The sequence below is a fragment of the Solea senegalensis genome, linkage group LG11 (assembly GCF_019176455.1).
Source record: "Solea senegalensis isolate Sse05_10M linkage group LG11, IFAPA_SoseM_1, whole genome shotgun sequence".
In the NCBI taxonomy this organism is placed as follows: domain Eukaryota; kingdom Metazoa; phylum Chordata; class Actinopteri; order Pleuronectiformes; family Soleidae; genus Solea; species Solea senegalensis.
The window spans coordinates 19,366,007-19,390,715 of NC_058031.1; the positions used below are offsets into that span (position 1 = coordinate 19,366,007).

The window sequence follows — 24,709 nt, forward strand, 5'->3', positions numbered from 1 at the left end:
TGGATCACTGTGGAAAACAGCCTTTGGTAGAGGTGCACTCCAAGTACTTTCTTTGGTTGTCATTTTTAATAATTGAGTGGATCAACAAAAATAACTACCATACAACAGAAACCCCTAACTCAAGCTTTATTTGGAAAAAGAAATCCAGAAAGACCCCTTGACACAGTACAGAAAAAAGGGCCATAGTGGCCAATCCCAAAAATCTTTCAACATTTGCACCCCAGGCTTGGCAAGCTCAATTAATCAAACAAAATAATACTATGCTTACATTTTATCATTTAACTGACATATGCAGATCATAACGCCAGTATCAGGTCTAATGATAAAAAATACTGAGAAAAAAATTAAAGAAAATAAAAAGTTATAGTTCAATAATGACAATATCATAAAATGGGATTGCGTAAAAAGTAATGCACATGAAATGAAATACACATCATTAAAATGTCTTTACAAAGCCTTGTAAGACATACAGTACATAATAAACAACAGTAATAAGATAAGCCTATTGTCTACATAAAAGAATATCTAACTCAACTACACCACTCATGATTTGACCCACTGATTATTAACACAATCCACTGAATCTCTGGTTTAAGCAAAAGGTTCCAAAGAAACTCTAAATATTTTTCACCTGACTGTGCCTCTAGCTATAGTACAACATTTTCCAGTAAAGTGAATGTTTCTATATCACTGAGTAGCTGTTAATTCCATTATACACTTGAGCCATAAATTTTGCTCATCAGGGGAAACTTCGGCATGGACGGGGGGGGGGTAGGTCAGTGACACATTCTCCATGGATACAGTACGTAGACACATAACAGTTTGTTACTACACATTCGCATTAATATACACATATTCACTGCATGCAGACCTGCAATGGAAAAAACAAACCACCTTAGAGCTGTGCACGCACGCACACGCACGCACACGCACACGCACACGCACGCACACACACACACATACACATACACACACACTTAAAGCGATAGTTCAGGCTTTTTGAAGTGTGGCTGTATGAAGAAGCACGGCTGCCAGCAGAGACACAAGGAAAAACAATTCCATAGAGAAAATCAGCACTTTTAGCTCACAGGGGCACATAAGCTGATGGTCTACTGCTGCCTCACTGAGTTAATTTGTATCACATAGGTAAAATCAAAACAAAGGATTCAAACAATGGATTTCTGAAGCCAAAATCAAAAAAACATCACATTTGAAGTTATTGATGAAGGCAGCAGTGGATCAACAACTTCGACTGAGTGGGTGAAGATATTATATGATCACTCATCCACACTTCATAATATCTGACCTATCCCTTTAAGTTTAAGTAATTCATTATGGAAAATGATCTTGTACAATCTAGTTTTAGGCAAAACCCTGCATAGTGCCTGAGTCAGAAAATGGGCCTGAAGGAGCCAAGCCAATGAGAGTAAGTTTTTAATAAGATGCAAGCAAAATGGCACATAACCTAATGTACAGGAAAAAGACATGTGTAGAAGTCTATCGATTCATTTTAGACCTGCTTTAATTTGTGGAGGATAACTGGCTGATGAGAAATAGAGTATTCTCAAAACTTTTCTGAGCCCTCCCCAAAATTCTCCCGTTGGTCAAATCTCGTCGGAATCTGCCCTCTCCATGTGCTTGAGGGCAGCTCCCGCTTCTCCTCCAGGAGCCTATAACAGAGTGCAGGGGGACTTCTTGCCACGTTTTTTGGCCTGCAGCGCTGCCCTTGTTGCCATCTCAAACACTTCTCTCACACCATCTTTGGTTTTGGCAGAACACTCCTGGTAGCCATAGGCACTGATGCGGTTTGACATCTCTTTTCCATCTTCTTGTTTGACTGGTTCCTGGTGGAAAGGGTTTAATTTAGGGATTTGTACCAACCAAATATGTACATTCCAGTATATTTACAAGCAAAGACTGACCTGTTTCATTTTGGCAAGCTCTCGTCTGGTGTGCTCATCATTGCGCAGATCTTTCTTATTCCCCACCAGGATGATGGGAACATTTGGACAGAAGTGTTTCACTTCAGGAGTCCACTTTTCTGGAATATTCTCTTCAGAGAGTAGAGGGAAGAAGTGAAGCAATTAGCAACCTACATCAGTCTTAACCTAATCATGAAAGGTGTTCAATATTGAGTGGTGTGCGTGTTTCAAAGACTGTACCTAAACTGTCAGGGCTGTCTACAGAGAAACACATGAGGATAACGTCAGTGTCAGGGTAGGAGAGAGGCCTCAGTCTGTCATAGTCTTCCTGTCCAGCTGTATCCCAAAGTGCTAGTTCCACCTGAGAGGCCACATTTATGTGAATGGAGAGTTGCATAGATATAATTCAAAGTTTAGAGTCTCTAACATGTGAAGAAAATGTCAATGTTAATTAATATCACATTTTAAAACAAACAATTTCAAACTGGTATTAGTAAAGGTTAAATGGAAAGCTCATGGAGTTTTTGTAAAACCTTCCTAAAAAAAGAAAAGAAAAATCTTATTTCCCAGAGTGACATCACAGCAGTGTACGAGCACAACAAAGCACATCCATGTGGCATCTTGAGAACGGCGCTACTGTGTTATGAGAAATGTGAATAAATGAAGGCGATGGGGAGTTTTTCTTTTACAATTTTTTCAAATATTACAACAAAGCAGGTTTTAGTTATTTATTCGTCACCCATTAGCATTTATTACTTATTATCAATGTATTAACAAGCTGCTGTGTCATATTTATTGAGGAGAGGAGAGTTTATCACTTTGTTCAGTCCCGGACATCATGACACGGGCCAGAGCACAATTAATATGCACTGGAATTGTTTTTGTAAATTGTTTTTGTAAAATTATTTAATTATTATTTACGACCTGAGGCAGACTTACATTGTTAAAATACATTAAAGTATACTAAAGACAAAATATAACATTGTAAAAATACAATTAGAATCAAACCATTTGATATTAAATACAAAGAAATACTGTTCCACACATTGGCTCCAGCAGCTTGAAACTATAGCCACTTTTCCAATAGCATGACACGCCTCACCTCGGCACAGCACTGTTAACTGGTACTTTTTTTAGTACCAGCTCTGGTGAGGTTCTAAGTGAGCTGAGCTGATGCTATGTGTGACGTTGCCAGACTGCCGGCCACCAATTGGTCAGAGTTCCGTCACAGGAAGAGCCATGAGCAAGACGTCCGACACAAGAATCAATGCCGAACTGTAGATCATACTTAACAATCCGAAAAAAGTGGGTTAATCTCCAACAATTACCAAGGAAATGTCATAAATCTCATAATTTAACAGAGGAGTCTCGTGTATTTAGCGATAGCTCAGCTGAAAGCCTGCAATCGGTAAAATTAAATCACAGCAGTTTCATGCAGCCGTGCAATGATGACTCCGCCCACATTGAGGAGGTACTATTGTACTGTATTGTAATGGCAAACCAACCTAAACCGTATAGAGGCGAGGCGAGCTGGGATCAGTAGTGGTAACACAGCATAACTTCTTCTGAGGTATTGATATACTTTAGTCTGATTAGTGTATTTGCTGCAGACTCTGACTCTTTGGTCTCCTGGCCTTTAGTTTGCTTTTGTGCATATGTCTCACCTGTTTCCCATCCACTTCAATGTCTGCCACATAGTTCTCAAACACAGTGGGGACGTAGACCTCTGGGAACTGGTCCTTGCTGAAGACAATGAGCAGACATGTCTTCCCACACGCTCCATCACCAACTATCACCAACTTCTTCCTGATGGCTGCCATCTAGGAGAAAAAAAGAGTGTAGAACCCAGGACCCAGTCATGTTACCGATAAACTAGTGTCAATTTATAAACATCACCACATGACGACAAATCGACAAATCATGAATCTGGACTCAGAGTCATTGAAGTAACTTTGTTCTGAATTGAGAAATGAAGATAGAGTTTTAATTTGGAGAGACTGTTAAATTAGCAAAAGGGGAAAAAAAAAAGGAAATATAATTTACATTTCTGCTGATATTATCAATCACATTAAATTAAGATGTGCACTACTTTGCAAAAGTTTGTATGGAAAAGAAATGCTGTGGCAAGAATGCGTCATCTTTGGATTTCAGATGCTTCTGCCACACTAAGTTTCCTTGGTCGACCACTGCGTCCATGGTCTCAACATTGCCCGTTTTTTGTGCTTCTTCAAAAGATCTTGAATAGCATATCTTGAAACCCCTGGCTTCTTTGAAATCTTTGTCTGGGAGAGATTTATACACCGGATGCCCTTCCAACCCTCCAATTTATCCAAGCTTGGGACTGGCACAAGATGTTGCCCCTCAAAGCTGAGATTCAATTTACACTGAGCAGTGGGGATTGGGTACCCTAAACCCAATTTTCTTATGATCGGCCACAGGTTGGGGGTTATACCAGACATTGATTTGATTAAAATGTTTCATTATTTGCTCACTTTAAATTTTGTAAATTGATAAAACTATTACAATTTATAATTTACATTTATACATGCTAAATTGCGACTTATTTTTTTGGATTGTGTGTGCCTGCTCTGGTCGCAGACAGACCGCAATGCAATTTTATCCCCCTCGTCCTCATAATGTATTTGTTTCTTTGCATCGCACTTGATGTGCATAGAAAGGTGCATCGTAATTTGCATCCGAATTATCAACACTTTCGTCCCATATATTTGCAACATCTCTGGTGTGCAAAGACCTTTACTTTTCCTGAACCTCACCTTCCTGAAACTGTTACACGGCACTGTACGTTAGCGCCTTATTTAAATTCTGTGAGGTAGGCCTATTCCCACAACACGGTGGTGTAGTGGTTAGCACTCTCGCCTTGCAGCGAGAAGACCGGGGTTCGAGCCCCGGTTGGAACAAGGGCCTTTCTGCATGGAGTTTGCATGTTCTCCCCGTGTGTGCGTGGGTTCTCTCCGGGTACTCCGGCTTCCTCCCACAGTCCAAAAACATGCAATGTGGGGATTAGGTAAATTGGACACTCTAAATTGTGTGTGGCCCTGCGATGGACTGGCGAACTGTCCAGGGTGTACCCCGCCTATCGCCCGATGTAGCTGAGATTGGCACAGCACCCCCCGCGACCCTCTGGTGGAGGATAAAGCGGTTAGATGATGACTGACTGACTGAGGCCTATTTCAGTTTTTGCCTTGTCATGAGAAAACAGAATTTAGCTACTTTTGTCAGTGTTTATTTATAATCTACCTAGTTCAATATATAAACTGACAACATAATTGTTAAAGTGTAACTGCATTTCAATCATTTGTTGAAATAGTTATATATATATATTGGCCTGAACCATAAAACTACTATTTCTGGATATATCTATCTGGATTGAAGTTGTTGTTGTTTTTTTTTTTTTATTGAATACCCCCTTTTAATTAAAGTTGACAGGTACAGGTTTTTAGTGGCCAGTGCTCATCTTTAGAAATCAGAAACTGTCTGCTGAAATATAAATACTGAGTGATTTGTTCGGCAATTTTTCTTTTCTGTTTGATAATTGAATGATACAAATAACAACTTTAACTGCTCAACTTAATGTCTTTTTTTCCGACCAGCATTTTTACATGTCTACACTATTGTGCACTAGCATATCACAAGTAAAAATAATTAATAAACTATTTTAATAATTGTTAAAATAGAAAATAAAAAGATAAATGTCAAGTCAACTGAACTCTCAAATACACTTCACAATCAAGTTTCTGAGAACGAAAATGTGTAAACTTCTAATTGTGTAAACTGTAAGAAACTAAAAATCGACCAACGTAACTTGATAAACAGTCAATGCCAGTTATTTAAAAATAGTGAAATTGGCCATATTAATCGGTCAACCTCTAACCGTTAAGTTACACATTAAAGTCATCACTCTCCTCCTATAACTGCACCCTAACATTTTCCATCACTGATTAACTAACAGGGTCAATGAGATTGAAACTTTGAGTGTGGTGCATTTACAACACGTATAATTGGTAGGTTTCCTCAGCAGTTCCTTCTGTTAAGCAGAAGTAAGTCAGATAACGCTGGCACACTGTTCTCCTTATGTTTTCGTTACAATACTCAAGCCCATCAGGTACATTTAGGAAAAATAAAAGACTCTACGGATAAACAGAGACACTATTTTTCTGAAGTTGAAAATGGTGTACACAGACATGTCGCTGCTCTGTTTCTTTTCCTGCTCAAATGCCTTACACTCTTCACTTCAGTCCGGGGCCTGTCAAACCAGCTAACAGCAGCTAGCATCAACGCCAAGTATGTTTCCAGTGGTTTACGTCACTGGCAGTGCGAGACAATATTTTCTAAAACTCTAGCTCCTGAATCCAGCACATTCCCATAACACATCTGTGGCCACAAACGGAAACGGCAGCAAGTTAAAAAGCTTAATAAGAAAACAGAAACGTTACCGTTCGGTATTTTGTGTCCGCCTTTCGCCTCTTCTTCCTGACCGACTGCAACACTCCGCCCACAACTCGCACGCATGTGCGTAATGACGTCGGACACCCGCAGGTTGGGTCTTACGTACACTATTGGAAGATTGGGAGCTTTTAACATTTGAATTAAGAAATGAAAGCAGGTACCAATATTAAAAAAGATAAGAAAGAAGATCAAAGTACGTTCATAGGGGATTTGATTACTTTGATTACTTTTTAGCAACTTAATATAAGCAAACCACTTTCTCTTGAGCCTTGTGGCTGTTGGTAATACATTTGCAATATTGGTAATAAATACCAATATGTGGCTTCAGAGAAACTTTGAAATTGAATAGTTTTATTTGGAAAAACAAACCCATTATATTAAAAACCTGTCTTGATGAATAGTTAATTTCATATTTAATTTAATTTAATTTGCATTAATTGCATTGGGAATCATAAGTTGAAGGTATTTTTTTGTTATGTCATAAATTAAGGAAAATAAATGCATAAAAATATGAATACTAATGTAGTTGGATTGTTTATTGCATATGAAAAGTACAAAAAAACAACGGTGACAAATAATTTACAATAACTGAACCATTATTAAGTAACAGGCCAATTTCCAATACTGCACTTATATTGATCCATTCTCTGAATAAAACCAAACCCATACCCATGTTGCCCTGAAGTTCATTTATAGTAGAATCAGTCTACATTGTTCTTTATTAACTTTTAAACATTAGAATGTAGCCCTTTAATTCACATTTTCCCATTTCTTTGTCACATGTATTATGCAACGAGGTCAGGAGGTCAGGATAAAAAAAAAGATATTTAAGTATAATAAGTACATACTACATAATAATAAGAGCTCTGCAGCATGTGCATCATGTGCACACAGCTCTGTCACTCCTGCCTGAGAATGAGGGCACCATGACTCTTCAGGCTCCAGTCTGGGCTAAGACTGTTGAGAAGAATCTTCCTCCATTTAAAAATGAGTGGGGCTCCTCGCCTCTTCCTCCTCCTCAAGCATTATTTCAGGACACACTCACTGTGATTGAGAAGTTCACAGATGTCAGAGTTACAGCCACTGCTGCTTCTGTTTGTTTCTATGGATACTTGAAGTAAAGTCGCCGTGATTGGCTGCTCGATTCAGCCAGTCTCAGCTCTATTTCCTGATGGTGGCAGTGCTGTTGCTGCGCTGGTAGAACAGCACGTAGGCTTGATTGGTCTGAAGCTGGTTCTCAGAAACTGGAGTCACACTGTGGGTAAAACAGATGAAGAGTCATTGTGAGTTCAGTACAGTTGATTCATACACACAATGTACCATGTATTCTCTTTTAAAACAGACTGTATATAAAAAGTGGGGGATGAGTTTTCACCTGGAATCGTTGTAGAAGCACCAGCCATTCTCATCTGAACAGCAGGCGGTGTAGTGGCCCATATTGACTGAACCAGCATGGTTGCATATTGCGTACAAATCATACAGAACTGGGCCTGCAGGGAACATCCATAAAGATGTATGGAAAATCAACTGGAAAATCTTAAGCAACCACAGGAAAACATAGTTAAAACTGCCTCTCTGTTTGCATCACTGCACTGGATTGTTGAGTATTTGAGTTTCCCTTATGGTCCCAGCTCACCTGCCTCGCCAGAGCAGGTACTAAAAAAAAAAGTACCTGGTACTATGCTAGTGGAAATGCAACTTAACCATGCTGTGCCGAGGCAACACCCCATAATAAGTGTCTTGCCCAAGGACACATCGGCATATAGACTAGCGGTGCCTGGGAATCAAACCCACAAGCTTTGAGTTGAAAAACATCTTGCTCTGCCACTGAGCTACTGTCGCACCAGTAAAACACACTGACATCTAATGAGGTACTAATATAAAATACCCCATTATAATCCTGGCAGTCAAAGGAACGATCCGATTTTTGGTGATCTTATAGTATTCACAATGTATGCACACATGTTCTTCACCTTGGAATAATTCAAACTTTAAATGTGTTCATTTTTGCTCATTCCTGGCACACAATTTAATTTATAATTCATACTGAAAATGACAGACTTCCTCCTCATGTCTCTTGTTGTTTTGTCAAAATAATTGGCATGTGGAGTAAATATAGAACTGTGACATGGTAATATATGAATATATATGAAATCCCACTCCGTAATAAACACAGAAGGAAAAAGTTTGATAGTGTTACCACAGTCGACAGGTCCGTACGGTCCAAGATCCAAGTGTGTGAGTGGGAAGGATACGAAGACTGTGCTTTTACTGATCGACCACCGGGATGTTGTAAAACGATTCAGATCTGACCGAGACTGTTAAGAATTATCATCATCATCATCATCATCATCACTGAGAGCACACTGTAAACATCACTCACAAATAACAATAATCCATTAAGTAGGAGCTGCTGCCAAGGATACGCATCACAATAATTTGGGGAAACCTGTGGATGGACAGCCGCTTGGTGCATTCTGTGTGTCTGTTACACCTCTCACACATCTGAAACACACACACACACTACAGTCAACACACTAAGGTTATTTCACTACCCCAAAGGAAAATAAAAATGTAATCACAAGTTGGTTTAGGGAGAGGAATCCTAACAGTAACAATAAACACGAAGATACCCAAAAGAAAATGATATGATCCTTCACATCCCTGTTCAGTTAAGTTCCCTTTTATTTCCTATATTACTCATTTAGTTTTGTATTTTGTATTTCTACTTGAGGGGAATTGTGAACTGGCAATAATTTGACATTTTTAAGGTTTTAATTCAGTATTCTCTGTAATTCAGATACTCCCATGTATCCCTATATGTTTTAATCCGTAGTTAAATCCTTTATAGTCGCAATCATTTGTTGGCAAAAGTGTTCATTTTTAGGATAAGAAAAATCATTTCTTTAAATCATGTGTTTAATAATGAGTTTAAAAATGGAATATCCGTTAGGGGATCTCTGCCAAAAATAAGGTTTCCAGTAGGGTACCTTTGAACAAGATCCATGACTGTCTTTGTAAAAAAAGAAATGTTTCTTAGTGTATCCTGACCCTTTTTCTGATGCCTGAAGAATTTTGCTTCTCCCTTTTGGACTTATCATCTTTGAGGTACGGACTGATTTCTGTGTAACACACCTGGTTTTGCAGAATTCTTTTGCAGAACACACTGTATGCAATTTCATCTGTATTCATATAATGGTTGTATAACTGTATATTTCTCAACATTAGTTTTGGACTTATCCATTCATAGGTCACACATTCCTGTGTAAAATACAAAGTTATATAAAGATGCATCTGTTTGTCTGACTTTTATCTCTATGTGAACTTACAGGTGAGTTCTCCTTGTCTAGTTTCTCCTCCTGAGTGAAGTGGTCCAGACACTCCTTCAGTGTCACCTGGCTTGCAGAATTCCTCTTGGGAATGGGCAGCGACAGATCACAGAAGACATCAAACGTGTTGGAATAGTGTGAGCACACTGAGCAATGCAATGAACTCTGCAGCTGTCCCGAGAACAAATCTGTCAGGAGGGGGAATTACAATAAGAAATATCAGTGAACATATACAGTATATGTACAGTACAGTATATCAGCTGATGCAGACAGATAGTTCTGCTCACCTACTATCCTGCTGTCGTCTCTCTCCAAGTGCTTCTTCCACATGGCTGCCTCCTCTGAAAGTCTAGTCAGTGGGTATGAGGAAAATATGGACAACATTACATATTGAAAGGCAGAATAATTCTTATTTTAAAAAAATGAATAAATAAATAAATTTTTTCTGAAATATCTTTCAGAAAAAGATTAACAGGATTGACACACACACCTAATTCTGGCATATTTTTGTTCCAGCTCCTTCCCCGTTTGTCGGATACTGGGTCTGCGGTTGATTTCTGAGTGAAGTTTGTCTAAGAGGAACCTGAGGAACTCCTGAGCATCTTGTTGACTGGATCAACACAGGGGGAAAAAAAACACACACACATTTTGTTGTGCTCCTGTTACAGTCAGTGACTTTTCTACTCTTATCAGTGAATAAAATCATCAGTCAATCAAAGGATATCAGATAGACTTCATTTTGGGCAGAAACATGTTAGCTAATCCCAGCTGGTATAGGGCAAAAGGCAGGGCACATCCTGGACAGGTCACCAGTCCATCACAGGGCCAACCTTTCACTCTTAACTTACACTTAAAGTGTGCAATTAAATTCTGCTTTTGGATTGGCGGACGAGTACGTAGAGGTTTCTGCTAAAGACCCACACACGGGAGAACATTCATGTGTTCCTCCCACGCTGTGATATCACACAGATGTGGAACTGAGCTGCCATTTTGAGTGTTCTCAAGATATTGTTACTTCACTCCATGAAGTGGGAATGAAGTATTGTTTTTTGTGGCTCCGTATGTCTGTTTGTATTTCCTCATTTGCCAGTATGAGCAGCAGAGGCTGACATAGGCTTGTTTTGACTTGTTTTCAAGATGACTTGACAGCACATATTGTAAAGGGGGATATGAGTTCCAGCAGCATTATGAAGTATCTGGAAATGTAGTGGACTCAATGATGGTCTTTTAGAAATAGAATTTCTTAAAGAGATGCACCTGAACAGGGATTTGAACCCTGGACCCTCAGATTAAAAGTCTGATGCTCTACCGACTGAGCTACCCAGGCTTCGAAGAGAAGTATTTGTGGATGCAAAATTCGCCTGGTGGACAAATTCAACAGCGGAAAATTGGTGACGGAAGCCTCATGAATGGGATGTATTTAGACATCCATCTAGGAGTTTTAGACTGCAGAAACCATCACTCAACAGCGGGGGTGGACTAAGACACCATCTCTGCCATCTCTGATTGCCTTGTTAAGAAAGTAAACTCACTCCGTTCACAGATTCTTGAAGGAAACAAATACTAGAAGGAAGTTGGATCCTTTGTGACTTCCGCATTCAAAAATAAGGCCCATAAAATGCTGTAATGGAAAGTGCTTCACATAAAACCAAAAAAACCAGGGAGTGATGAAACTGACACGCATTTGCAATGAGGAAACACTTAAGATTGGCAAAAAAAATATTAATGACTGAACAAAATAGCATAAATAAGAATCAGAATTTGCACCAAATTCTCCCCACAAGTATGACACATTTACTTTTATAACATATTTTACACAACACAGTGAGGAGTGCAACTAAAGCTGCAGTAATGTAATGTCAAATAGTTTCATTTTGGGTTTCATTTGCATTAATCTGAACCTAATGATCCTACAATATCAAATATTTCCCATATATAGCATAGGTGTGCTGTGTTCTTAAAACATTCAGAGTCTTGCGGTGAACATGTAGATAGTCAGCTGAAATATCATTGATGACCTACTTCAAATGGCTGTATTGATACTTGCAGCTAGTGTTTGCATGTGCAGCAGTAATGCTGCCTTTAGAGGAGTACAAACGTCAGCAAACTCACCTGTAACCACTGAAATAAGGCACCACTTCTTTGAAAATGTTGTACAACTGTCGAGGATTTACAACGGTTTCCTCGTTGACGTCCCAGAGGCCTGAGAGCACCTGAGAGAAAGCTGGAAAAATATAACAAAAACCCTTCATCATTTATATCTTCTTTTTGGAAAAACAAAAAACTCTACTTTTTAAAATTATTATTCATTTTTGCATATTAGCTCCTCACGACCACCACTCACTCCACTGAAATAAATGTATCTACAGTTGCCTGCATTGAAACCAGCTGAATAATATATTTCCCCAGTATTTTTTCCCTCTTCTTTATTTCTATATTATTATATTAATGTCTTTTTTCCTATACTCACCCCCACTACTGTCGAAAATGGATTATGTCACATCATGTATATTTTATAGAACGAAACTACCCCATAAAGTATAAAAACTCGTAAAAACTTCCTGAGAACAGTGGGTGAATTGGCCTAATTTTAAGGCATTTTAAGAGAATTTTAAGAGAACAGAGGTGAGATGGGTGTACCGCCCATCTCCTACTCCACCCTGCTCCAGCCTACACCCTGTTCACCAAGAATTTTGTTGACATGTTTTGTGTTCTCTTGACATCTACGCATTGGAATTGTCCCCGGAGTATAAATAAAGTTTTTTTTTTTTTTTAATTAATACCTTCCATGAGCTTAGCCTCCTCTGTGGAAAACTTCTCATGCCTGTAGGACTTGAGGAGGCAGTAGTCCCGCAGGGCGTGAGTGTGAGACAAACACTGGACCACTGCGTTCAGGAAACACTGTCAGAGATGAAGTGAAGAGGAAGCAGTGAGTGTGTCGGTTGGTTAGGCAGCAGTTTATTCTGCAGGCACAATAATTTCATTCTATGTTTTTTTGAGGTGCATCGACACTTACTGTGTTTCCTATGTTTCTAAGGCCGATTCTCCCACTTCCTATGGTCGGCTGTTCTTTCTGTGAATGATCAACATGTAATATTCTTATGTATAAAATGTCCATAACTTTTTCTAATTTTGATTTAATTGTTTTTGCTGCTGTAACAAGTGAATTTCCCCAAAGGGAAAAATAGTTTATTTTATCTTACATGACCCTGCTGAGCGATCTATCTATCTATTCATGTTCATGATGAAAGAGAGGCAGCAGTGGCTCAAATAAACCCATATTTACATCCCAGATCGCACAACAAGGAGATGAGCTACAGCAGCAGATGACCACATCTCTGGATGTGCAGAATCATCGACAAGACTCCTTTCAACACTTAGAGGGCTAACAGTGCCGCACACAGCACTTCCACGGCCCAACAGCTGACTGCGAGGGCAGGGCAGAGTGACCTGGGCCTATTATTGGTAGAACATATTTAGTCTTCTTATCTGTCTATTCATAACAAGAGAGGCTAAAAGGAGGTCAGCTTCAAGCTTTCATCCTATTAGTGTCTGAGTAGGTGTTGGAACACGTGTGATCATTTGTGCTCTCAACTGATTCCTTCACACGACTACTTTGTGTTATTGTTTTGAAAAAAAAAAAGAAATATTAAAGGCTATATCAGAATGTGTTTTTTCCGCAAACCTTGTCAGCAACCAGGAGCAGACCCATCAGTGAGGTGTAGAGGACAGACTGGGAGATGTCAGCCGTCTCTCTCTGAAGACCGTTCTGAGACACCAAGGTTCGACACAGGGTCTCACAGGACCCGTCCACGTTGACAGCACTGGCTCCAGGCATCCTATTCTACTGGCAAAACCTCACACGTGTGCGGTAGCAGGGACCCGGAGCAGATACAAGAAGATTCCACAAAGAAATGCAAGTTGTTCTTGCACCACAGACAAAGGAAGATTCAACCCCTGGATATTTTTCTTCACGTGCAGGTGGGAGCAGCAGGGTGTGGTCATAAAAAGTGTTGTCCTTTTTTTTCTGCAGGAAAATTTTATTCATAGCTGAGAAAGAACAGGAATAATTTATGAATCATTATTGCCTGAGGGTAAAATCCTCATCTTGAGCCATTTGGACAGATGCAGCCTGACAGTCACCTCCATTTTATTTATTTAAGTGTCCAGTGATTAAAGGTGTAAAACTATAAACTGAGCCCAGTTAAGAGTCAGTTATATAAACTGACCTCTGCAATAAGAATGATACGAGAAGTAGTACAAGCAAATGAATGCATCGGTTTGGACTCACCTGCTCCTTTGCTCTGTTTGTAGACAAACAGTCCCGAGCAACTGTTCCCATCGCCTGCTGAGCTGTTAAAAATGCATTAAGGGGACATCTACTGTTTCACTGTAGGCTACAGCTGAAAAGGAGAGAGGGAGGATAATCACCCCTAATCTTTTCTATGTAGATCCGGTTGTCTATAATTAGACGTTACTCGGTGTACTTCTCCACAAGTGCCACAAACAAGCTCTAACATGGCAAATGTATATAATAATAACAACAACATCATACATTTCAGGGATAGTTCAGGTTTTTTTTTTAAATGTGGTCGTTAGAGGTACTGATATATTCATCACATCCCTATCGATCATAACTATCATAAGACAGACATGAAAATGCTTCTCTCCATTGACTTTGGTTCTGCATGTGTTTACAAAGCAACACTAACCTCAGTCTCACAGCAAGATCCATCACCTTTCCCACATGGCTTGATGTCCCTTCTGCCATCAGGTACAGGAGCCTCCGTGCCAAATCAAATAGGTGATGCTGAACCCAGCAGGCAGGATTATAAATGGACTGTGACTCGTGCCCTTACCCGACCAGCTGAATTAGCACACTGTCCACAATGGCACTTTAGCATATATGTTATGTTATATTATTTTTTAAATATTATTTGTTTAATCTTTTTTTTTTGTTGTTGCCTATTCTGAATTGTGTTTTTCTGTGGTACTGTACGACAGGGGGAACGAAACGGAGTGCACAAGAAATGACAATAAAGAAAATAGGAAAACATATTTTTTAAGAGAGTTTAAACTTAAAGCTGTTTGTATTTTTTCAAAAATGTGATATTTGAACAAAAATATTGTGTGACCCACTATTCTTTCAAAGACATTCAGATCCCAGATGTACAACCAAAAAATATTTGTCATGATCGGATGGTTTAGCCTTTGTCCTCCAGTTTTACAGGAAATCAAACACATTTCTAGTGTCGATGACACTCACACTTTTAGCATTCATCCATTCACACTGCATTTTCTATCATACTCATTCATACTCTGCTAGCGGAGCGTATGAAATCAAGAGCAATGTGGCGTTAAATGTCTTGTCCAAGGACCCATGGACATGTGGTCTAGCAGAGCCGGGAATCGATGAAAGACAACTTGCTCTACCACTGATCCACCGTTGCTCCAACATAACATCACTCTTTTTTCCAACTGGCTAAAATGACGTTCTAAATAGATCTAAGACCAAGTTCACTCGGTCCATGTGGTAATTTCTTGATGGTCTGATGTTCTTCTAGGCTGTATAGTTTGGTCTGTCTTATGCCAGTGTGTGTCAGTGCCTCATAAAACCATACTTCGAAAAACTTGGAACTATCCTTTCAACTTTCAGACAATTGTTCGCAGGCTGTGCAGAATACACACACACAACACAGGGGAGGGGGGCAAGATCCATGTAAGAAATATTAGGTACAATCATCTTTCAACAGTCTCTTCACATCATCTGCCTTGACCCCACAGTCCTCACGATGATCAGTCAGCCAGTGGGGGGGTCGGTCATTTCTGTGTCTGAGGTGAGGCTGAGGTCCGCTATGTTATACAGGGCAGGATCAGGGTGAGGGGAGTGCGGTGACTGGCTGGTCTGAGCCGTCCTGTCCCGCGACTGGATGATGGCCTGACGCAGACAGCTGATCCACTGCTGCTTGCTGAAGGAGTCGTTGGCCTGCAGGCTGTACGGGTGAGCTTTGGAGCGCCCTCTGCTGCTCACACGGAAACAGTTCTTCACTAGAGGAGAGAGAAAGAGGAGGTTGAATGGAAGTAGCCTAAGGTTGGGGGGCCGGGGAAGGTTTGTGTTTAGTTTACCTTTATCATTTCCCCCAGTGAAGGCTCCTCTGAAGCTACCGCCACCACACGCTTCTCCGTCTGGGATTTCCTCCAGATTTATGGAGGCGTTGGGCAAAGGCTGTCTATACACGTGAAACAACTGACCACCCTCTCTGTCTTCGCTCGGTCGGGTCAGCACCAGTGCCAGCTCGAACAGGAACACATGCAGCCGCTGAGTGAGGCAAATCAAATGTATCACTTCCAGCATACGACGGCGAGTTCTTGAGAAGTGTACATTGATGGAAAAGTGGTGCACTACCTGGCCCTTGTTGTTCTTGAGCTCTCCATGGCAGCAGAGGAAGCGAGACAGCTGGATCTCTGGGAGTCGCTGGCTCTCTTCGAGGTATATAAGGTTCCGCCTGTAGAACTGACACTCAGCCTCCCCTGTCTTCTTGTTAACTTCCGCTACGATGCTCTGAATCAACTCCAGCTGAGCACAAAAGAAGTGACACACACTGTCAACCACAAATAAGACACATTAGACACAGGGTTTTGAAATGAAAACTGCTGATCACAGAAAACCCATTCTAATGCCAGGTGTAGGAGATTGTTGTATAAATGTTAGACGGCTGAAGTCTTTGGAGTGTGTTCTGTACATTTTTCTTTAGCTGAAACAAAGGTGACATGTTTATTTTCAGATAAGTAATTATGACAAACAGCAGTAAAAAAACAAACAACTTAACCTTTTGAGGGAGAATTTGTGTTTCTTCAATTAGACAGAAACTGTGATGTCTTGCAATATTTTGATTATCACATAATTGCAGTATCGTGATAGTATGATAGAGGTTTCCTGTTTTTGATTTCCTCTATTATCCTAGGTAGGCTTATCCATACGTGTATGAATGCGATGCACACCGACTTACAGCATCAGGTAATGTGTCCTCGTCTGGATGCTCTGGCGGCGTGCACTTCTGTATCTCCTTCAGCAGCAGTGGGTATTTGACCAAGCGGCTTCTGGGGAGATCCAGGAAGTTCCACAGGTCCAGCTTCCTGCTGAACGATGACTCCTGGCACAAGCGCAGGAAGTGCTCTACTCTCTTCTCGTGTTTCTTCTGGTCAAGCAGGGCTTTGGCTCCCACTTGGTTACAACAGTATGTGACGTAAGCCTCGAGGCAGGGGAACTGCAGAGGGTGATGAGGCAACACATTGAGAGAATGCCTTAGAGAGGAACACGAGTGAAAATACAGGAACTGGAGAGAGTGAGATTTACTTGAACTCCTTATCCTCGCACTGTTGATACTCACCCAGTTCAGTAGAGTATTCCCCACTTCTCCAACGGTCTTCTCTGATCCCCTCAGACGCTCCAGGCGACTCAGGAGATCTGAGGCGAAACGGAGACAAACTCACCAATAAAACAATTGAATCGATGTTTAAAGCAGTGAATTGTGTCACCCTGTGACCATGGGTGGGTACACGATGAGTTGACTGGTTGGTCGGTTTGTTCAGCCCCATAGGGGAAGCTCATTTAGCACTACAAGCAACCTGTACTGGTGTTGTAGGCAAGACCACACTATTAAAACCAGACTTGTACTGAGACCATAACCATTGCGGGTTGGGAACAAGTCAAGATCAAGACCATAGTGCTCTGCTAGCTGGCGTAATGCAACCCAAGTAATGCCAGGCAACGATGCTGTTCACATCCATAGACATGATGTATGACCGGCAGCAGCATATATACCTGGCAATATGTCAGGCAACTTGTTTCCTCACCGGCTGTTTTCATAAAAAGTAAAGATGGTGAATGGATGATGAAGCAGTCGGGGGCAGGCCAATGGGAAAACACGTTACTGGATCACCAAAGATCCTGATAAAACACACTCAAAGTGAGCACAGAAGACAAAGTGATCGGAACCCACAGGTGACTGACTCCTGGTATCAGGCATACAGATTCAGTTTGTTGGAGATCCTATATAACGTTCAGTTAAAAGATGTTCAGTTTGTCCATCGTCCTCCCTGCTGCTGTGTGTACGTGTGTGTGTGTCTGCCTCACACAGTGTGACTGACTTGGCCTCGCCTGCGTCAGCCTGTGTGGTCTAACCCACCATAGGCTCACGCTGTACGTGATCCATTGTTCATTCCCACTACACACTGCACTTTGAATTCCCATCCCGACACACTCACCATTCATAACTTCTCCTCTCACTCACTCACTCATTCTTGTGCGAGACCTCACTCGCAGGCGCCATCTTGTTGTTGCTGTGCGTGCATTTCTGCCTGAGAAAGGTGCCATTTTGTGTGGAGGTGTGGGTCTACAGTCAGTGCTACTGTGCATGCATCCGCCATTTTGGTTCTGGAAGTGGGAGTGGGGTTGGCCGGTTACTAACAGCGACACTTCCTTTTTCTTCTTTGTTTACTTCCTATTTCCCACACTCACACACACTCACTGGTGTTGTGTGTTGTACATAGATTGTGTGATTATTAGTTGTACTGAGGGACAGTTGTGAATTCAAAGAACCCGATGTCTTTTTTTTTTACATTCATTGATGTAGATCACTCAATTGAGTTGTGTAAAGTGTTACTGTTATTCACTTAAAGAAAAGCTCTGTGTCTTTTGTGCATACACTGTGACAAGCTGGGCTTTTGATATTATAGTCAATAACAGTGATTGTGCAGGCCGCCTCCTAAGAACTGCACTAAGAAGTGACGAGCGAAAGAACAGCAGAGAGATGATTTACCTTCATGCAGAGGAATAAGTGAGTCCAACGTGCCAAAGATCTGTCCAAGCTCACTCTCTGTCATGATGTCCAATTTCAGCATGGGCTCATAGTACACCTGACAAAACAGATGGGCGGGGAAGAGGGTCACGTGATGGGACAGAAACAGGTGTGTAGGACAGTGATGAGAGAAGGTGAAAGTGTTATCATTTCTTGAAGGGAGCTGCCCAAAGATGCAAAAGGAGTTTCAGTGTAAACTGACAATTCTATTTGATCATATATCTAACCATTGTCTCCTTCTTCTTTCAGCTCCTCCCTTTAGGGGTCCTCCTTCACACTTCTTTGTGGTCTTCCTCTTTTCCTCCTGCACCCACTCCCTCTTCAACATCCTTCGCCCAATATAATCACTATCCCTCCTCAGCCTTGACTCTTGTACTTTATTTCCTAACCGCTCAACGTGAGCTGTCCCTCATTCCTAATCCTGTCCATCCTGGTCATTCCCAACGAAAAGCTCTGCCACCTCCAGTCTTTAAGACAGTGCCACTGTCTCCAAGTCATAAATCATAGCAGGTCACACTATCGTCTTGTAGACCTTCCCTTTTCACTTTTACTGCTATCATTATGTCACCCATCACCCCTGACACTCATCTCCACCCACTCCACCCTGCCTGCACTACACACATATATATGTACGTATATATATATACTGTATATATATATATGTATATGTATACATATAGTCATTGTACAACATAAACATTTAATGTCAAGATTATCTTGACCAAAATAACTGTGATGCATTATGTCATTGTGGTGAATCTAAATGAGAACACACTCTGAGATCCATAAAGTTTTTTGTAAGACACATAGTTCCAAGTAAAAAAACAAGAATCCTAAAAGTCACATTCGTGCATTGTTGTGAATTGTACCACTGGTGATGCGACGTCCGTAAGGTCGGCTTCTTTTGGCATTTATATACTTTAATCTACTCTTCCTGTCTTGAATGCAAAAAAAAGTCCACAATTGGAGCGCGCTTCATGTGTGTCGAGAGTAACATCGCTAGCAACATGTTATATCGTAGAACTATGACTCATGTGTTGACTCAAGTGTTTGGTGGATGGTACCTTCTTCACCAGACTGAGGTCCTCAATGAGTTGTCTCTCTCCCTGAGTCAGCTCGTAAATCACCTGCGGGACAAACGTCCAAACATTCAATCACATTAGGAATGGAGGCAAACACACACACACACATTTGTTTTTATATCTTAGTGAGGACAAACCATCGGCATAATGCATTCCCTAGCCCCCTACCCTAACCATCGCAACTAAGTGCCTAACCTTAGCCTTTAACCTTACCCTGACCTAAACCCAATTCTAACCCCAATCCTAAAACCAGGTCTTAACCCTGAAAAAGCCTTTTAAAGTTGTGTGGCCCAGACAAAATGTCCCCACAAGGTCAAAATGTCCTCAGAAAGATGGGTTTGTACGTTTCTTAGAACTCACAATGAGGTCACAAATTTGACACAGAGATAGGAGAGAGAGAGACTCTGGTTTCCATGACTTCAGAAGACATTACATTGACTTACAGTCATTTCCTGGAGACTTACTCTAACCCTAACCATAACTACTTCTGACTAACTCTAGCTCTAACCCCAACCTTAACCTAACCGTATAACACGTCTTCACCTTAAACTAAAAGCCAAACACCCATAATAACTGTATAAACAGATTTAGGTCCCCACAACGTGAGAAATACCTGCAACACACACACACTAACACAACTAATGTCAAACACACTGATGTGCCACGGGAGCACTTTTACAGCTGATTGTTCAATAAAGGAAGTTGAGCCTGCAGTTCACATCCTCTTTCATAAGAGCGGCTTCACAGAAATAATGGTACGCACCACTCAGCCTGACGCCTACAGCTCCGCCCACATTACCTTTACATTAAGCACAGGTGGTGGACCGCAGGTACACTCACCTCTTGGCGCTTGATCTCCTTCGCGGTGAGGTCGTGACTCTCCACAGTGTCGCTCCAGCACTGGCTGTTGCGCCGCCGTGGAAAGGACGAGGCCTTTGGGCGAGAGCGGAGGACGGGTGGGGGCAAAGGTCGAGCCTCTGTACGGAAACTTATAGACCGCTGTGAGAAGATGACAGAGGGTTAAAATCTGTGTGCAAAAAAATATTTTTATACTTCTTTTTTTTTGTATTGTTACCGAAATGGACTGTCCAATGCGTTTGAGAGCGGGGGTCTTGGTCGGGGTGATGACCCCTGTTAGACTGTTGGACTTGACCACAGGTTTGACTCTTTTATTACAAGGCTCCTTTTAGTACAAGCAACAAAAGCAGCATTAAAACCTTAGTTGATCTGTGTTAGATTGTTAAAATAGACTGTGACGTACAAAAGACAAACACCTCACCTCTGAGTCTTTCATGCGGTTGAACGACATCTTGCCGTCCTCGTCCTCGTCGTCATCCTCCTCCTCGTCATCCTGATGAAACACAACAGGTAAGTGAACTGGAGAAATACGCTCAAGGAGGTTCAGAGCAGAGCGAAAGTGTTGAGAGGTTTCTGGGCGCAGATCTCTTGTTTCCTGTGTGACTCTTTCGAAGAGGAAGAAGGTTGAAACTGTGCCACGGTAGTACAACGCAAGATGTCTGCCAATTTTCCCCTCCACTAGTCTCAGAGTGAGGCAACAATGTCAGATGTAGGACATTATATGTGAAATTATGCACAAGAAGGAATCAAACACAGGATAAATGTGTGTGTGCAGCACAGAGAGGCAGCGTTGTGTGCAGCAGTACAGAGTTTTCATCTCTCTGCCCCTGTGGTTGCAAAGGTAAGAGTGACTAACTTCCGCCAGTTACAGAGACACACACACACACACAAGAAGATGAGGATGCACTGCAGTTGAATCCTCCTCACCTCTGTGATTCTGATCACAGGCTCAGGAGCCGTGTCCTGTTTTCTCTTCTTCTAAAACAGAAAAACAGTGAAAGTGAGTCTGGGTTTTAAAATTATTTATAGAAACACGTCATCATTTCAACTCTCCCAATGATGACTTTTTCTCTCACATTAAATTCATAATTCTGGCTTGTTGTTACATAATTTGACTTTTTAGCTGAGAATTCTTTCTCATAAAATACCAGTTTTCATCGTTTTCTTCTCTTTTATTTATGTTTCAGAAACAAAAGAGAAAAATACGCTGGATGGTGTGACGTACCCCGGCATGGTCACAGAAGGTGGACGGTGTCTCTCGTAGAGTTGCAGACCTAAAAAACAAACAAAAAAAAACTGTTAATGTGCACAAAAATAAAATATTTTAACTTTTTTTTATTCATTATACAGTATTTAAGAAATATTAAAGGGAAACAATTTGAAACATGAGCCAAAAGTCATGTTTCAAGTTGCCATTATTGAAACAGATTTGAAATGAACGTCGTGTACACGTTACGATATGTAACAAAGTTACACAAGTATTTCATAATACAAGTACACAAGCAACCCAGGTAGATGAATGCAGTCCAGATTCATTTAAAAATACTTGAATTATTACAGTTCACAGAATCTCATTGAGTTCACAAGTAGCTTTGCAGTATATGTCATTTAGGATATTTAGGGATATATTTAGGTCAGTTTCAAACAACAGGGGACAGAAACAAGTTCACCTTTAGATGAAGGCTTCAACAGAAATCTAAAAGTGAACACACACACACACACACCCACCCACCCACACACACACAGTTGCCTCTTCTGCAGATCTAAGGCTGAATCTGCTGAATGTACAGTCGTTTCTGGGCTGAAGAGACACCAACATTCAAAAGTGATCAGTAAAACTTTTAGACAAATCAGTTTCCAACCAAACAGGAAACCAAGTTTGAGAGGAGACAGGATGGAGGTGATGTGATGTCTGTTAACACCAATAAGTTACGCCGAGAAAATTACTGAACCGTTTCTGATGGAAATGCATGAAGCAACATTGTGTACCGTTAATGTATATTTCTGTACTGTCTATTGACCAGAGTCACTTCACAGAGCTAATGTACAGCTGTGTGGCGTCTAACAGTGGAACCAGTTAACGGCGAATATGTCAGTTTTCATACCAGGAAGTCCTTGTTTCACTGGCCTCCTTCACTTCCATTTTTCCACCCCCGTGTCCTCAGTTCATGTTCATGAGAAGAGTCGATTCGAAATGAGAATGGTTGAGGAATTTCATCCAGGTTCACACAGATCAGATCTTCGCAGTTTCCCCCGATGTGCAGCGTCGGTGGTTGTTGCAGGGACTGACAGTCGTCGGCGTCCTGTGTGAGCTTCTTCCTCATCTCAGACCTGACCACATCCTTTAGAGTTGCACGCACACATACACATACACACACACACACACTTGTGAGGGGAGGAGGGTTCCAAAACTCAGCTGCAGCCTTTATCACTCAGAACCTGACGACTGCAGGAAAGAACTTCAGCACGGCCATGCAAAAGCACGGGCTTGCACTGAGCAGATTTTCTTTAAAAAAAAAGAGAACAAGTGAAAGAGAATTATGAGTAACCTTCGTTCATTATCATTTGCGCGACCAAAGGCAGAACATGTCAGACGCTGCCAACCTCCTCCAGCAGAACATCTCAGGTAGAGATTTAGCTGATTCAGACTGTCACTTTGTGGCCGTGTGTTACAATGAAACTTGTGAAGAGAGGAAACACGTGTGCAGTGATCTACTTTGATGCTGTGGTTGACCCTAGAAAAGATTTTCAGCTTCAACTATTCAGGTTTGGTGAGAATCTTTTTGTGGGTCAATAAAAAAGGTGCACACACACACACAGATAGATAGACAAACAACCATTCACTCTCATACTCACTCCTACGGTCAATTTAGAGTGTCCAATTTACCTAATCCCCACATTGCATGTTTTTGGACTGTAGGAGGAAGCCAGAGAACCCGGAGAGAACCCACGCACAAACGGGAGAACATGCAAACTCCATGCAGAAAGGCCCTTGTTCCAACCGGGGCTCGAACCCGGGTCTTCTCGCTGCAAGGCGAGAGTGCTAACCACTACACCACCGTGTGAACCCTCAATGCACCTAAATCAGAAGCTGACTTGTCATTGGCTGCCAGACTTAATGGCTTGTACACCGATAGACATTTTCAGAAGGAACCAGAATCCATTTCCCCTCAAGAATCTTACAGTATGTCCCCAGAAAAGTTACTGAAATCCAAATCCATCCTTTGTGAGCAGCAGAACTGAAAATCAACTTTGGTGAAAACATTACCAAATAACACTGCTCAGAGTAAAGTGAATGGTTTAAAAAAATATGGCATTGCCCAATAACTGGTTTTGGTTTTTTTATTTGTGCACAAAAGATAGCTAAAGAAACAAAAACAATGACCAGGACCATCAAATAGCAAAAGGTGGTGGAAAGAAATCTTTAGGACTTGTAAGTGAACGCATGTCACTTTGTTTTTACAACAGACTTCTGGATGAAACAGTTTTACAAAGGGTTTAAAGAGTTTAAATAAGTTTTTTTGTGCCAGAAAATTCGTGAAAATGTGAATTGCAACACCTTGGTCAGGATAATAGCGACATTAAGTTTTCATAATGTGTCAACAGCTTAGCCGTTAGGAGTGAAAGACTGTAGGTCAAGAGCAAAATCAGTATTTAGATTTTGTTCTCATGGTTTAATAGTACATCAGATTAGAGTTCTCAACGGGTCGGGCCGGCCTGACAAACCCAACTGGACCTGCGGGTTTGGTCCAAAACAAAAATGTGCAAATGAGACAGGTCGGGCTACCCGTTTTCTGCCCATAAAACACATTACTTGCAGTAAATTATGTTTGTTGTGAATCATCGCTGTTCACGTGTGATGAAGAGTAAACCTGCTGCCTGCTTGATATAGAGGGGCAGACCTGACGTCGAGCATGAACTGAGGGGGGACAAATATCCCCCTCTGCATCTTGCGCTGCTATGGGCAAAATGACTCAGACATCACTTCCACTGAAATGCCAGCGATACTGCGCAGCTGGCAGCCGTGCGACAACGGAATGCGCACCCACTCCACAAAGCCACAACATTCCTGTAGCCGAAATTCAACCAGTCGCGGATGCTGTCCGCTGACCAAAAGGCAAATTGTACAAAAGCATGTGAAGTCACGCCTGTTAACTGCGCAGCAGCCAGTACCGAAGGACGAGGATGAT

General features: G+C 41.3%; 3 protein-coding genes and 1 non-coding gene across 6 annotated transcripts; all 4 read right to left on the minus strand.

Annotated features, from left to right (window-relative positions):
• Positions 1 to 109: 109 nt before the first annotated feature.
• LOC122777573 (rho-related GTP-binding protein RhoA-C-like) lies at positions 110 to 6,459 on the minus strand. The gene is made up of 5 exons (XM_044038898.1): positions 6,377 to 6,459; positions 3,587 to 3,742; positions 2,163 to 2,283; positions 1,923 to 2,053; positions 110 to 1,844 (listed from the first exon to the last, which is right to left on the minus strand). Exons 2-5 carry the CDS (start codon positions 3,740 to 3,742, stop codon positions 1,671 to 1,673), a joined length of 582 nt encoding a protein of 193 aa, XP_043894833.1. The 5' UTR covers positions 6,377 to 6,459; the 3' UTR covers positions 110 to 1,670.
• Positions 6,460 to 6,904: 445 nt separating this feature from the next.
• usp21 (ubiquitin specific peptidase 21) lies at positions 6,905 to 14,646 on the minus strand. Of its 2 annotated transcripts, none has more exons than XM_044038563.1 (12): positions 14,010 to 14,646; positions 13,404 to 13,768; positions 12,735 to 12,791; positions 12,502 to 12,619; positions 11,831 to 11,942; positions 10,209 to 10,328; positions 10,006 to 10,067; positions 9,719 to 9,906; positions 8,816 to 8,912; positions 8,590 to 8,697; positions 7,765 to 7,879; positions 6,905 to 7,644 (listed from the first exon to the last, which is right to left on the minus strand). In XM_044038563.1, exons 2-12 carry the CDS (start codon positions 13,554 to 13,556, stop codon positions 7,551 to 7,553), a joined length of 1,224 nt encoding a protein of 407 aa, XP_043894498.1. In that variant the 5' UTR covers positions 13,557 to 13,768; positions 14,010 to 14,646; the 3' UTR covers positions 6,905 to 7,550. The 2 variants fall into 2 exon arrangements, with proteins under 2 accessions (XP_043894498.1, XP_043894500.1); XM_044038565.1 differs by having other exon boundaries at positions 8,816 to 8,894; positions 14,010 to 14,645.
• On the minus strand, positions 10,973 to 11,045 carry trnak-uuu. The gene has a single exon. It is a non-coding gene; the product is annotated as a tRNA-Lys (tRNA).
• Positions 14,647 to 14,774: 128 nt separating the features above from the next.
• arhgef3l (Rho guanine nucleotide exchange factor (GEF) 3, like) lies at positions 14,775 to 22,850 on the minus strand. 2 transcript variants are annotated; one of them, XM_044038561.1, is made up of 13 exons: positions 22,625 to 22,850; positions 21,745 to 21,793; positions 21,447 to 21,497; positions 20,941 to 21,012; positions 20,737 to 20,844; positions 20,502 to 20,660; positions 19,644 to 19,706; positions 18,541 to 18,637; positions 17,110 to 17,186; positions 16,729 to 16,986; positions 16,125 to 16,295; positions 15,845 to 16,037; positions 14,775 to 15,766 (listed from the first exon to the last, which is right to left on the minus strand). In XM_044038561.1, exons 1-13 carry the CDS (start codon positions 22,660 to 22,662, stop codon positions 15,519 to 15,521), a joined length of 1,584 nt encoding a protein of 527 aa, XP_043894496.1. In that variant the 5' UTR covers positions 22,663 to 22,850; the 3' UTR covers positions 14,775 to 15,518. The 2 variants fall into 2 exon arrangements, with proteins under 2 accessions (XP_043894496.1, XP_043894497.1); XM_044038562.1 differs by lacking the exon at positions 21,447 to 21,497.
• Between the last annotated feature and the right edge of the window lie 1,859 nt (positions 22,851 to 24,709).